At 36.1% G+C, this 16,468-nt stretch overlaps 1 protein-coding gene across 2 annotated transcripts in view; it reads right to left on the bottom strand.

Moving 5' to 3' along the window:
- Positions 1 to 2,629: 2,629 nt before the first annotated feature.
- LOC137405900 (U3 small nucleolar RNA-associated protein 18 homolog) overlaps positions 2,630 to 16,468 on the bottom strand; it is a 67,637-nt gene continuing 53,798 nt past the window's right edge. For both annotated transcript variants that reach the window (XM_068092350.1, XM_068092351.1), the window contains exons 13-15: positions 11,499 to 11,673; positions 5,476 to 5,615; positions 2,630 to 2,962 (exon numbers count right to left, since the gene is read on the bottom strand). In XM_068092350.1, the coding sequence (XP_067948451.1) occupies positions 2,938 to 2,962; positions 5,476 to 5,615; positions 11,499 to 11,673 (340 nt within the window). In that variant the 3' untranslated portion in view covers positions 2,630 to 2,937. The remainder of the gene's footprint in view (positions 2,963 to 5,475; positions 5,616 to 11,498; positions 11,674 to 16,468) is intronic.

Below are 16,468 nucleotides of genomic sequence, written 5' to 3' on the forward strand. Positions count from 1 at the left end.
CAACAGATATCAAATAGTGCAATGTATTACAATTACAATAACTAAATATACTAAGCAAGCATGGAATGGAAGAATTCACTTCTTATTACATAAATGTACCATGTACAACAAGAAAATCGTCCCTTGGATAAACCAGTATCATGTAAACAGTAAGTCATATTGATGGCAAAATTGATAAGCAATATTGTTCAGAGAAGATGTTTATTAGACCGAAGGAACATTAGCCTTTCAAAGTTGGCGTCAGTCAGTTTAGATCTAGTTTAGACTAGTGCATACTATGTCGCACTAGGCACTGCACTTGCACTAGTGCATTTATGAAAAAGTTTCCAATCCGCACTAGGCATTGCAATAGAGCATTTTAATTTGCACTGTGCACTGCACTTGCGCGTTTATGGGAATTTTCTAATCCGCACTAGGCACTGCACTAGTACATACCATGTCACACTAAGCACTGCACTTGCACTAGTGCACCCAGGGACTCATGTCAAATTTGCACTAGACATTTCTATTTTTAAATTGCACTGCACTGCTAGTGGCCCCAAGCCTGGCCAGAATATTGTACTATACACGCGTATAGTAGGCTACATAGTATACGTAGACGGCATGCAAGATCGTATACACCTCACAATCATTTTGGTAAACGTTGTTATGAAACGACAGTGTGCACAAACCAAGATCTCATCGACAGTGGTCAAGCTTATGCTGCCAGATATATCCTTAACAACCGTGACCTGAGACCTGTGTAAATAGTTAATGCTTGTAGGCTATTATAGCCAATAACTCCCGCGTAACAAATGTTTTCAGGAATACTAAATTTTTTTAATTGCATCCGCTTATACGTAATCCTCTAATCAATGGAACAACATTTTACTGCTTTAATCTTATGGCATTGAAGGCAGCATATAGAAGACAAATCAGAGTTTGTAGATAGACACGCGTAGGTTTATACGATTGTATATTGCATGGTACAATTATTCGACCAATGATAGACATTCATAGGGAAACTGAACCTACAGCGAGTGACTACTGATCGCTTGAGCCTTTATACTTCAGTGTAAATGGATGCGATACTACAGTAGTCTCAGAGATAACTGACTGTTTTAGCTTTGCTCGACTGTCTGCAAGTTATTAACTTCTGGTAGACTACTTGAGCGATCAGGTCAGAATATATGAACTTTTGTGCGCCAACCATAAACCCTTCTGACAATGGAATGGATCGATTTAGCGTAGTTTTGTTGGCACCACTTTTTTAGCGCCAAATTATTTGGCACCCCACAGTTTGGCCTTGTTTACTACTGCTTATATTTACTGGCCAACTATAATTGTTATTGTTCATTACTGAAATCCATTTTAGAAATTTTTAGTTGGAACTAATTTTTTAACCATCGGCAAATATAGATGAAACAGTAAAAAGCGAAAGAGATGAACCTAAATTCTGTGAGAATTGATATCTATTCATGTTTGTCAATGATAGCGAGATAGAACTTTGGAGTTTTGAATTTGTGAGAACAAAAATGAATGCAAAGCCTGTCGACACATTACGTAAAACGATGAAGGGACTAAGGAATTGAGCGCCCATTCTCAACACGCGTAGGCTGTAAGTTTCATCCGATTTAGCCAATGATAGTGTAAGCTCTGTTCTGGACATGTCTACTTCTTCATGACCAATAATGTAGGTCTAGCTTCTTCTAAAGGTGGGTGGCAAAATCTATAACTAGCTAATCGTATCGTTCGTCCCCGCCCCAACGATTTTATGAGACAGCGCATTACTTTATCAGATGAAATCTTAAACAGCCCATCAATTTGCCAAAACGCACGTCATTACAAAGTACCATTGGAAAGTCATTTTTGTGTGAACGATGCATAGTTTGTTAGTCTTTATAGAAAAACTGACAATAACCTGATGTTAGACATAATCAAAATCTTTACTATAATGTCTATCTATCCGAATCCACGGTTAGAGGTCAAAGACAAGATTGCTTTGTATGGGATTTGAACTCACGAGATGTGGTTTACTCACTGACACACTACTGCCTGCGCCAATCAACCACCTTCAGCTAATTTTGAATAATTGTGCACATAGTTTTTCTCAGTGCTTTATCAGCACATCTGATGATCTCTTGTGGCTCATGAGACTGCAAGGGAGGGGGTACAAGGGGAGACTGCAAGGGAGGGGGTACAAGGGGAGACTGCAAGGGAGGGGGGGGGGTACAAGGGGAGACTGCAAGGGAGGGGGATACAAGGGGAAACTGCAAGGGAGGGGGTACAAGGGGAGACTGCAAGGGAGGGGGGTACATGGGGAGACTGCAAGGGAGGGGGTACAAGGAGAGACTGCAAGGGAGGGGGTACAAGGGGAGACTGCAAGGGAGGGGGTACAAGGGGAGACTGCAAGGGAGGGGGTACAAGGGGAGACTGCAAGGGAGGGGGGTACAAGGGGAGACTGCAAAGGAGGGGGTACAAGGGGAGACTGCAAGGGAGGAGGGGTACAATGGGAGACTGCAAGGGAGGAGGGGTACTAGCAAAAAATAAGATTTATACACATAAAATTATTAAATTTTGACTCACTGAATAATATGAGTGTCAGAGGTCAGGTCCTCAGAGTATATATATTTTATATACGATAGAAGGAAATATGATCTTGCATACAGTTTTCAAACAGTCTAAAGTTTTAAAGATTTTCTAAAGCCCAAAGGTTTGCTACAAGAAATGTACTTAATTAAGAACTTACACTGCTACGAGTAATCAGAGGTGACCTATCAGTTATTGATATGTTAGCTGATTACAATTTAGCTATATTTAATCCAACAACTATAATCTGAGAGACATCTAACATTTCCCACAAACAATTTGACAGCAAGAGTATGGCAGCAAATAGTTGTACATGTTGAACTTTACAGTCTTGGCAGCTACTCTCTGACCTTCATCATCTCTCTCACCTCAGTAATTGCTAAAGTGTTGGAGTCTACAAAGATAGCATGGAAGAATTTAAAACAGATGAAATGCTATTGATTTACAAAAAACAACAAAGAAACTTTTTCGAAAAACACGAAAAAATTTACAATTAATTGTAAAATATTGCACACTAACAATACTGCTACATTGTTTGGCATCTCATCTGTATGATTTATTATAAAAATACAATGTAAAAATTAATAACTTAAAATATAACAACCCAATTTGCACCAATCGATTGCCTTTCTGTATTTATTAATAACTGTGGGGCCACCTATTCTCTGTTTTGTTGACACACCTGGTGATCTATCGCGAAGAAATAAAATGTCATGGAAGTTGTACTGTATATATAATACAAATAGCGCAATATGTACGTCGTTTTTTAACAAATGCTCCAAGATATGTTACCATTCAAATTGAATTTGAGAAGTTGTCTCTGTTTGACAGTTTACGTTAGATGGAATTTTTTACATAGTACAAAGCAAAAACTTTGCATAATTTTTTTATCTGGAATTTACGTTATAGGAGCGTCTACTGTACGTCAGTGAGCAAGACCGCGGTTAAACAAGAAACTGTTATTAGCCTGGTCTACAGTCATTAACTATAGTTTTAATGAAAAAACCAAAAAGCTTTGACGTTGGAAAGCGGACTTCAATGCGAACAAAAACTATGAAAGAATTAATTGTTATTGGTGTAACCGGGTCATTACTAGTAGTACTAGTCATTACTAGTAGTATTTCGTGGAGACTTTTCTACCGATTACTTTCTCGTATGGGTTTGTAAAGATCAAAGAATGTTATAATGGCAGGCATATAGAAGTGGCATTCGAATGAGGTGGCGTTCAATTAGAGGTTTTATGGTAGCTCAAATGTTTAAGAAACAACCTGTGCAAAAGGTGCTACCTCGCCAATCCAATACACCTAATCAGAAAGGTTTCATCTGATTTTCAGTTATTTTCCAGAGAAGAAACCCTGACAAGACATAAATATGACACGAGTTGCTGCTAGACAGCTGCAGAGTAAGTCGACAGCATTCGAAGGCAATCAATCAACATGCAAATAAAGGAAGCCAAATACAATTTAGCTCTGACATAAGCAAGAGAAGGAAGCTACGGTTGACGATTCCCCTGATTCACCTAGAGGAACCTAAGTAATGCAAGTAATCACAATAAGCTTTCAAAAACAAATTCAAATCTATATCCGGGATCATAACCTTATGCTTAGGGTGAGTACAAGATTGTGGCACTCAAATTTAAATATTTCCTACCATGAAATGTGCAAAATAATTATTCATGAAAGTATGCATCATCGGGTCACTCCTCTCAGCTCTCTCTCTGAATCAATGATTTTGAGTAATTGCGGTTTTAAAACGTAATCGCTATTCTATTGACTGCAACGTAATGGGAAGAACTAGAAGCTGGTCTGGCAGATTCTACAGATCTAGCAATTCTACAGCTATGAAAAATAACTATCAGAATTATAAAGGCAAGTAGTATTGCATACCCACACATCATGACATTTAGGCAACAGCATTCTTTGGGGTTATTTTTGGAAAAAGTTTGACTCAACAAAAAACGCAAATAAACTACATTGTCGCCAAATAGCATCAAAAATATAGTGCTGTCATGGCTAACAGCCCATCAAGGTAAGACCTACACAATATAGTAACGAGTCTATTTGTTTTCACTTGTTAATTACTGGTGACTACAGTGACTGAACCATAGCTGCTAGTAATATGATCGGATTTATTGATTCGCTAATAATAGCACAAGAATAAAATGTTTGCTACTGCAATGCATGCTCATCAAGAAATAAATACTTAATACCCAGAACCCTACCATCGGTATGAACGTACCCCGCTATTCAACAATATGGACGCTAGCGAGGAAAGTTGACAGCGCTAGCTAATGTTATTAAAAATAGATTGGAGAATGGCTACTTTACAAAGGCTGACAATTTTTCCACCTGAAAAAGAGAGCAGAAAACTTGAGACAGACAAGTTCTGCTTGAATCAGTGATCGACCAATGACATCTGAACAAACTTTGGAGAGAAGCCTGATTTTTTAATGCCTTAAAAATGTTGAGATCTATGCATGCCAACGGTGGGTGGCATTGTCTCGGCGATACCTCCGGATTATGGTGCACACGATTGACTAATAATTGACGAGAAGACAACAGACATCAGTGATATAGTGTGAACCAGCCTTTAGTGCTCATATCTGGTGTCATTCATTGTCTCATTGTCTCTGATGTCATTCATTGTCTATGCTGTCACTCATAAAATAAAAAACTCATATCTGATGTCATTCATTGCCTATGCAGTCATAGTCGAAAATTGAAATACTACAGCCTTTGAACATCCAAAATAGTCAAAACGGCATACACATACAGGTCTAAACACGCCTCCATGTTCACTCATCGGAAACAAACAGGATCCTACACAACCTTCAATACTTTTATGGATTAATATACTCTATAAATGACAGTAAAAGTTTATTTACAGTCGCATTATGCGATAAATTACCTGTACATATGCACAAGGCCTTTGCTTGTGCCAGTGGCCAGGTAGCCGCTATTGGGTGAAAAGTCAAGGTCGGAAGGATAGGTCATCTTCTCAGCAGTAGAGGGAAAATTCTGATAAACACTGCCTGAGCTCATATGCACCTGATAAAGAATTCAGAGTAACCTGAGCAAACACAGAGTATCATTATTTTTACTATTTCTAGGTTATCTGGAATCAAGACTGGGTACAGATTATCACACCCCACAGAACAATGGCATACTAAGAGCATTCCATAAACTTTCTCTTTTCCTACTACATGCCTCAACTCCTGACCACTCTATATAACACCAACAGTTAATTGTTGCAGTCCACTGAACATTTCATATGATTTGGGTAGAGAAATATTCCTTTTATGAGTCTTTCAAACGTAATGAATTGAAATTTGGTGAACCCAGTGTAAACAGTTCTCCCTGTTTAAACTAGTTTAGGTTGTCAAATGTCATAGCATGACGGATAGCCTTGCTATTGCATAGCAAATACCCTTGCTATAGCATGGCGGATATCCTTGCTATAGCATGGCGAACAGCCTATCTATTGCATGGTGGATAGCCTTGCTATAGCGTAGTGGATAGCCCTGTTATAGCATGGTGGGAAGCCCTGCTATAGCATGGTGGATAGCAAAGCTATTGCATGGCGAATAACCTTGATACAACATGGCAGATAGCCTTGCTATAGCATGGCAGATTTCCTTGCTATTGCATGGGGGACAGCCTTGCTATAGCAAATATATGTATAATGCCAATTATTTTGGAAAAGGGCCATGAATTGAAAAGAAAGTAATTAGAAAAATTTTTAAATTAACTTTCAAAATTCAAGCAATTTTGTCTAATAAAAATAAAAACTGATATATTGCCTATGACATAAATTTTTTCAACAGAAAACCAATAGATTAAAACATTTGTAAAAATATAGCTACAAGCCTCGCATTGCATCAGGTGAAATCGATAGCAGCCTTGATATTGCTCTTGTGATAGAAATTGAAACATTGATCATTTCCAAAAAACATTGCTGATGAACGAGTTGGCCGCAAATGATTTACTCGATCGACTGTACCGGAAAGTAAGCAAGGACTTGCCGATTATTTGCAATGCCTCGGCTACTTTCTGCAGCAAACGTGGTAAAAGGCTTTTGCGAACACAAAAACACATTTCTAGAAATAAACCAAACGAAAGAGCGAAACGAAACAAAGCAATTTCTGAAAGATTCAATACTGGCATTGTCGCTACAGTTATAACTTGGAAATTCTAAAATGCTTGGATGAGATGTCACAATTTTAGAGGAAAAATGAGCATTTTGTCCAGTGTTATGGGCGACTGTACTGATTAATATTCAAACTTTACATTTTAGTAAGGTCAAGGAATTAGAATATCGATTAAACTTGGGTCAGGGATATTTGCAGGTGTGTGCAGGTGTCCATGTGTTGCGTAATAATGGCTCAATACACGTGTTTTTGCACGCAGCTCTACATGAAGGATGTGAAAGTTTTTTTAGGCTACATTCCAGACCACTCAGCTCGTGAAGCAAAATGTAAATTTGCTTTCACTGGAGCAATAAAACATGGCTGCTCTATTAGACAATTAATACTCTATTAATCATAATAATTTTTAATACAAAATATTAATGGTGTTCATCTAGTATAGCGGAGGTAACTTATTGCAAGGCACCAACAACTAGCCAACAGCTGAAAATCTCTTCTTTTCGATGAGGCATTCATAATCTCCCACACCTGAAATCCTTAACCCTTTCAGGTCCAATTAAATAACTCTTTGCATGCATCCAGGTCCAATTAAATAACTCTATTGCATGTGTCCAGGCCCAATTAAATAACTCTATTGCACGCGTCCAGGTCCAATTAAGTAATTGGCTGCTCAAAAGTGATATAATCAATGTTACTGAATTGCCCTTATCTCCTAGTATAGTAACGTTATCTTAATTCTGCTTTTATTCCAGAAGAAAACATTTCATGCTACATATTTATATTAAAGTAATGTAGCTATGTACAAGCAAAGAAGAAACTTTATGAGCAGAACAAAAAAGGTGCTAGCTGCTGAAACCCATGCAAAACCAACCCAACTTGGCAAGCTATAAGGTTAGGTTGTAGGCACATCTGTTAGCATGAGCGCCAAACAAAATTATGAAGATCCATGCACTACGATTTGTGATAATTGTGATTATGTAAAGCATGATTGGTCAACTTCTAATTGTATTCAGTTGCTGTTGAGTAATAATTATTGTCAATATGCCCAATTTTAGCAGCAAGTAGTAAAACTGCTTGAAATGAAACTGTACTGCTTCAAAGTTTACTCAACTCAAAAACAAAACTGCCATCACAGCAGCCAGAAAAAACTATAGTTATTATTTGATGTCTTGCTTACTCTTCAAAGCGTGTAACTTACATGTAAGTATGTGTGTAAGTAACTTATAATCACATATACTCTTGAAACTTATCTAGAGCTAGTAGTGAAACAATAAAGTTGTAGAGTTGGAATACAATGAAATTATAATGATACCGCTGAAAAAAAAAACGATCTTCAAATTTTGCTGATATGGTTGGTTTTTCTTACAACTTGCGAGAAAAAGTCTTTTTGGCCTGTTTTTGAGCTTCAATCTCTAGCAGACTGATACTCATTTTTAGGCTTAGAATGTTAACTTTCAGAATATAGCAACAGAACTACGATATAGCAAATGACCTTTGTACAAATCACTAAAAAGTCGACTACGATCAATTCGGGATTCAGCCCAGGGGATAACAACTCCTTTCGATATATTTTGGGTTTTGGGCTGAAAGGATTAAAAACTTGGTATAAATGAAGACTTGATACTTTTGAGGATATAATGCTGCAAGCAAAAATAAAACAGCTTAATGCAAGCTGACTTTTTTAACTATAAAATCCAGGTAACCTTGCAAAGCCCAAAACGTACACAGCATAATATAAATTGCAACCAAACAAATTTTAGTCATATGTAGCAGCTGAAAGATAGCGCAATTGAGGCCTGAAAACACATGAAATTAGACCAGAACACCTCATCATTCATCTCTCCAAACCATCAGATGTAACAGAAAAGACATTAAACAGCACATAAATCTTTTTCTCTAAAAACAACGAAGCAATGTGACGGAAATTTTAAAGATGGGCCAATGACTTTCCTCTACGGCGTCTATAGAAATGTCTATAGAAATCTAAATCTGTTGCGACAGCGAGGGAATCGCTTGATATATTTATAGGTAGCAAGTCGAAAAATTCTAATGTAGCTTTATATCATTCTGCAAGATAAACTGCTACATGCAACGACAGGTATGCTCTCTCAGTGCAATTCTATTGGTCCTCGTGTCGTACTTGAGACAAAAAATGAACTTTTCCAGGAACTGCTCTCTGACGGGAGATAAACTTTTAGTTGACACTTTGACTGTATATCTCAGCCAGGAAGCAAACCTAATCATTAAATCATATACTGCTTTATTACGGAACAAACATACCATAACTTATTTGCTGGTTTTTGAGATCTCTACCATAGACACAAAGCCAATGATATGATAGCCAGACTCCACGTGTAGTAGCACACTGATCATAATTTCCTTTCAATTTAAGCAGATTTTTAAGACTAAAGCGATTGGTATGGATATATTTAATCTGGTCACACCTTTCCTAAATTAATCTATTCTGATATTTACTCTGTAGGTAGTCTTATAGTCTCACTCTAATAGCGAAGGAATTATTACATTTAGTTTAATTCATTCTTCTGTTGAAGTGACTACAAGTCAAGAAAAAATTGCACCATCTGAGATTAGAACTCTCGGCATTCAGTTCGGTACACTAGCCCTATAGCAACTATGCCAGTCAACCAGCCAAAATGATTTCGGAATAATTGTGCATATAGTCGTAACACATGACGATCTCTCACGACATATTAGACTGACAGGGTAAACATTCGTCGGCTCCTCTAATGTCATTTTATAGCAATATAACCAGTTGTAACACAATTTTAACAGAATTTGGGCAAATAAAAACAACCTTTTTTTGACGAGTTTTTATTATTAAACTTAACTCCTCATCTTTTTCAAATAGCCCGAGAATCTAACCGATCTACAGTTTGATAGCTAATTAGTTATCCCTCTATATCTAGCTTTAAATACATAATATAGTTCTTAGCCTTTGAGCTTCTGCAAAATTCAAACCTTATTGAAAAGCCTTGGATCTCAACTTCCAACAGACTCTTACAGCAACCAAGAACACTGAATCATAAAAATGATTCACCTATACTATAATTCTATCTCACAGTTTCTGTGTCTCAATGACACGTAACAGACTGTTCTACAAGTACACGGATGATACCATCCTAACAACTTACCAAATTCTAATTGCTATCACAAAATTAGTTTTTTTTACTAATCAATCATTGCCTTTCCATTTGTGATCAACAGTCAGAAACATACATTAATCTTCATCTCCGAACCATAAACTAATTTACCAATTATTGTACATCGTCTTCTAAGACAGACATCAAACTCAATTGGACAAGTGGCCAAAATTTGGAGCATACTCAAGGTCACTGGCTAAACAGTGAGAAAAATTTATTAACCATGCTTAAATTAGATGCTTTTGTAACATAAATATAAACGAAAACATACTTGAATATTATTCTTTCAACGACTTAAACTAAAACAACTTGTATTCAATATAATACTCTGCGTAAAATATGCCAATAATATATTATATCTTTATCAAACTAACCGCCGAAATACTATCGAAATTCCTTTGTTGGAATGTCGATTATAGAAGGCCTTTGAGGGTTGTCCATATACATATACTTTGTCGCATCACATTGTTTCAGTTTAAACCATTAGCTCTTTAAATCAAAATACAGACTTACAGAGAATGTCAGTGAACATAATTATACTTATTATTATGTTAGAAAAGAACTCTGTTTTTACAACCAATTTTTTTCTTCAGCATCGTGAATACTAAGGTAGATATTCGTACTAAGTAGATATTTGCTGCGGCGACAAACGAACAAGCTTGCAAATACGCCAGCATCTTTGATGAATTTTACATTACTGCAATTCATTATTTAATATCAATAAACAATATTTTGTGCTACATTTATAATATTTATGCGAGTGTATGAATTGCTATTTTAGATCAATGAAAATGGCACTACATATTAACAATCGAATGATGGACATCACAAAATACTTTGGCATGAACTGATCATGGAAACAACAGAGTTTCAACAAATTTAAATACAAAAAAGAACGTATTGCCCATCTATAAATAGTGGTTTTGGCGAATACCTGCTGTCATCGTGATGTGAAAGTGGTTGTTATATGAAACAGATTTGCCATGAAAACGAATAAAATGGAATTGAGATTATAATATTGATAAGAATTCACTAATGTGAATAATCAAAGATGCATCAACAACGTAACGTATTGCTGACACATCTATGCTATGGTGGATATGCAAATTGCGCATTTCCTTGGTGTGCATGTGTGTGGTGTGTAGCCAGGCTTTGATTGACTTGATTGACAAGGAAAGGGCGTGGCAAGGCAGCAGAGACATTGTCTTATGGGGAATTATTACGTAAAATTATATTCTAAGCTGTGTGGAATCGCACTGCTGGCCAGACTATGCGCTGTAGGCGAACGGAGTGTCTGCTGCCTGTGATTTCATCTAGTTTAAAAATTCTAAATTTAGAGAAGGCTTCAGTTTTTGGCTATATCTTAGCTTGTAGGCTTTATACTATCGCATATCATTGTTTTCAAATAATTTGGTCATTTAAAATCGGTCAAGTTTGATAATGTCACAAACAACGAGTATATTTATCCTCCGAAACTAAAAGAATCCTATGAGACAAGAATACTTTGTCACTATGCAGAAAAAATGCAAGTGACATCTTTCGACGACTTGAAAAATAAACCAGACCTGAACCAAATCAAAATCAATGCAGTCAGTGAAACATTGACTTTGAAATCGGCAACATACCAACTTGACAGACTTCTCTGTGTTGAGTGAAGCGAGTGCTAGAATCTGACCAGAAGAGTTGAAACGGGAGCTCGTGCATCGTGTGAGTAGGTTGTTGACAACTTTTACAGGCTTTGGCTCTGTCTCCACCAGACAATCTGTTGCCTTATAAATGTTGGCTATGCCAACCTCCGAGCTGTAGGAAATCAAAGTAATCCGAGCTGTAGATCCGTGCAACAAAAAACCTAATCACAACACAAATTTTGCTAAGCATGCAATGCTTATCGAAAAGGCACCTTCAAAGTCTTGCCACCTTGAAGCCACATTTTAAACGGCTCTAATCTGAAGACAGTCATCTCCATGACTCTTACATATATCTAACTAGCTGTGCTACCCGGCTTGCCTGGGTAATAAAAAAGTCTTTGGACAGAAAATCGATTTGTATCTAACATATAACAACATTTGCCATTCTAGCTTTCAAACTACATATCATGAGAGAAGTGTTTTGTGTAATTGAAATAAATTAAGAGAGAAAATAAAAACAACTGTAAAGGTTTTTAAACCTTTTCAAACAACTGTAACTTTCAAACTTTATATCATGAGAGAAATGTTTCGTGCGGGTAAAATAAATTATAACAATAAAACGACTATAAAAAGGTTTAGATGTAAATGTGAAATAATTAGCAAGTAATAGCTAATTTAAGTCGGTTTTGCTACGATTAAAATAAAATATGATTCGGTAATAATACAAATAATACAAAGTGAGAAAACAAAATAAAACTCCTGAATATGTAGAATTAATAATAACAACTCTTGCATAGAAGTGCGTGTGTATAAAAAAGGTTACTGTTCCAGCAGAAACTATCTATCAAAACTTTGAATACGACGACATATCTGTAAAAATGAGATATTGTACTGTTTGTGTCTGATCGAACGGAAAGAGAATGTAGAGGCTCTTAGATGGAGCCCATACAATTGTCCGTGTGAGAAGATTGGTCTTGACCCTAAATATAGCAACTAAACCTTATGAAAATTATTTCTTGAAGGGGCATCGTAACGCGTAGACGCATCGATAAAATAATCAGCGCGCGCTATAGCCAGAATGACAAGACGTACTTTGAGAAATATATATATATATAGATTTGCAGCTAGCTATTAGCAAAGGTAACTGCAATAAAACACTCCGACTAATGATGCGGTTACCCTGGATTATTTATTTTGAAAGTACCTTTCTGATGTCTAAATCATACATAAGCGATCTGTTCGTCACACTTGTGAAACAATGAATACATATTACAAATAAATACACATACACAAATACATAGACATTACCAGACAAAACCAGCTCTCAAATCAAATAAATCAGTTGCAACAGCTAGAGGCACTGGCTCCCGGACTCAGAATATGATTGTCTACAGGTCGACAGTTTGTTTATGAGCACAAATATAATAACTCGTTAACAACGCTTTAGGGATAAAGACAATTTTTTTAGAAGGTAGTATGCTAGATGCTCAGTTTGCTCATGAAATTGTAAATAATACTGTTAGTATAATCCCACAGAATTAACAAATAATGGATTTCCATTATTTTATATGTTGAATTCACCATCATCATTATCGGCATCCTTAATCCATGCAAATCGCCCTTTCTTTTAATTGTCAACTTTTTTATTCACTAGATCGCTCTTTACAATCTTTAGAGCTAAGCAAACTGACAAACAGACTTTTTAAAACACGGGGAATGCATTGTATTCAATATATAGTACCCTATATCGCAGCTCATATAATTGATCATTTTTGCATGGTTGTTGTACCAACATGCTTCAACTTAATGATCGATGGTCGGGTCAAAAACTAGACAGTTTTCTAGCCTTAGTAGTTAGCAAAATATAGTGGACCTGTGCAAAAAGACATTAATTCATTCCGGTGTTGGCATCATAAGGCATACATTTTGTATAGATAGGTATAGAAACCTATAATAATCATCTAACGAAACCGACTCCTTGATGAAAAACATCGAAAATTTATATACATACCACGAATATTAAACATTTGTAACAAAATAGTATATTAACCTTATAACTATAGTTAATTTATAGTTAACCTGGTAACTCGGTAATCATTTTCTTACTTCTCACATTTAAGTCGTTATCAATCTTAGAACCCGTGGCTAATAAAATAGAGTTATATATGTAGTAATAAATTAAAGATTATAGTAAATGTTATATTAAATGATAAAATACACAATAACCTTTCACTTACTTTTCACTAATTTTAGTTTCACTCAAGCAACATCAAGCATTACGAAACACGAAGAATGCTGAACTGAGAGAGAGCAAGCATGGTATCTGCGCGTTGTGAGAGGAATATCCGCAAATAATGTATTGTAATCTTTGTGATTCCGGTGTATTTAGCACACCAGCTGCCAAATTTGAACTTCGAGAGACATTTTGTTGATGTCGTATGGTAAAAGAAACTGTAATGAAGGGGAGGAAAAATCATCGTACCCCACATCGTAAGGCGAAACAACAGTAAAACAGGGACGCCATAACCCGGGGCGCACCGCAGTGATAATGCATGATTGGTTCGGGAGATGGATGTTTCATGTGTTTGTTTTGTAGAGAAGTTTAAATGTTTCGCTAAAGGTATCTGGGATTTAGAACACTGAAGCTTTTTTGCTGGAATAGCACATTTGCTTTCAAAGGAGGAAAGCTTTTACTATACCAACTTTCAAAATATTCAGAAAGATAAGCTTTTATCAATATATTTATTGATTGATCTATTTATTGTAGTCATATAGTCCTACATATGTATATATGAATTGAAACAAATGAATAAAATGTATTTGATGTGATCATAACTGTACAGACTGTCATCTTTAACTGTTAAAAATCAAATATTCAGAATTTAGCCAACAATCATTCAAAAACATAATTTGACATCTGTTTTGTTTTATATATTTCAAATTTGGACCAAATGAGGATTAATATATAGTTTTATATTTTAGGTTATTACTTTAATATATAATTTGTGGCTTTTGACTAAATTCACAATGAGTAACAATGTTGTAAATGAGAATTTTAGTTTTCCAACAAGCGGGTGCGCTTTATTTCGCACCCCTCTGTACTATTTAAGGTCCCCTGATCCAGACTGCAGGTGCTATATCATACGTTATAACAACTACATTATCTGTGACCTATTTATAAGACTAGCCTCGACAACCTAGACAATAAATCATTTATGTTGCTTATATAAGCCCAATTAGGTTACATAAATTTAAACTCTGCAATATGGTCATAGCAGAAGACCTTGAATACATTTTTGAGCAACTTCTTAAAACCATAAGAATGTTTGCCAAGAGAGCAACAGCAATAGTCAAACATTCGTGGGATCAACAACTCCGCCAAAATAAGATCAACTCTTATTTTGGCTTTCAACCTCCACTACATTGTATGTCAGTGTTCAGATTCTCTACACGTATAAGGTGTATGAATAATCTATGCGCATCGTTTTTAAGTTTCGGTAACCAGCTCCCCCAATTATTGATGAATTATAGATTTTTGCCACGATCAGGTGGCATGAGGGTACACGAGAGCCAGCTCAGAAAAATTCCATTGCCAGTGGCTATGCATCTGCCTCTACCACGCATCCTAAAAATCATCATATGAAATATTAATTCATATTTAATGTTTGCAGGCTACAATAAATGAGAACTTGCCATAGAATATATGTAAGGCTGGGCGGTTTTGGGCACCAACTGTATACCGAGATCGCACCTGTTTAAACCGATACCGTACCGCATACCGACACAGAGAGAACAACTCCCAAAAACATACGGTTCGGTTTACACACCAACAAATACTGCAAAATGAGACAAAACCGCATGAATTTTGGGAGTTGTGTTCTACCTACCATTGCTACGCAGCACTAGCCAGCTCTACTTGAGTACAGGGTCCCTTTGTACAAGGGATGGCATTTAGGTTGCACAATCCACCTGTTGGTTCATTCCACCACTCTTAACTTTAAGGTTGGATATTGTGTATTCTTTATTTTAGGCGAGCGTGTAGAAAGCGAGCATAGAATACAAAATCACAGACACACATAAAATCATGTACCATGTTTGTTGAGAATAAACCCAGCTCATCAGCAATGAACGACAATTTATTTTATTTATATATGTAATTACAAATACCGTATATAAAACAACATTCAACTTGACAGCGTTAACTGCAATCCTACATATATCTACAAATAAATTGCGTGCTTATTAATAACTAACATGGAAGAAGTAAGCAGCGTGGTTTCTACATCTAATGTAGTGTATCAAAGCATTGCCAAACATCGGATTTCGATGATGTCGGTGTTAAAACTTCCAAATCTGCATCTTCGGTAGATTTCAATGATAATGATGTCGGTGATAAAAACCCCAAATCAGCATCCTCGGTGTCTTCACCTACCAATGATGACAAAAATCAATTAGAGTACGAACTACAAAGTAAACAGAAACATAAAATATGGAGCAGTCCACGAACGTGAGGAGAGTGAACAGCGAAGAGTAAAATTGTGCAAGCAACAATGTCTATATCAGTAATTGTCATTCTAAAAGCTTTGAACAATGTCTATATCATAAAAGTTTGTTCTTGAGAGCTTCAAAGAAATAACGCACATTATTAAAATGATAGATTTTATTCAAGTTCAGGCGGTTAGTTAAGTGCAGACTGGAAACAAAACCCCTAATGATAAGGAATTAATTATTACAATTAAAAAGATAATGCAACTGACAAAGTGTATGGTTTGGAAATTATCATTGACGGTCATAACAAACCCGAAAATTTTGAGTTCGAGTCTTGAATAAATAACATTCTCATTAATTCTGCTGCCTAGCTAGTATTTCCTCTCCATTTAGATTTATAAAAAAATAATACGGACACTAAAACTGCAATAACTGGCAAGTCAATGTTCACGGCTGTCCATCTGATTAGCATCAATCTT

The sequence above is a fragment of the Watersipora subatra genome, chromosome 10 (assembly GCF_963576615.1).
Source record: "Watersipora subatra chromosome 10, tzWatSuba1.1, whole genome shotgun sequence".
Classification (NCBI taxonomy): Eukaryota; Metazoa; Bryozoa; class Gymnolaemata; order Cheilostomatida; family Watersiporidae; genus Watersipora; species Watersipora subatra.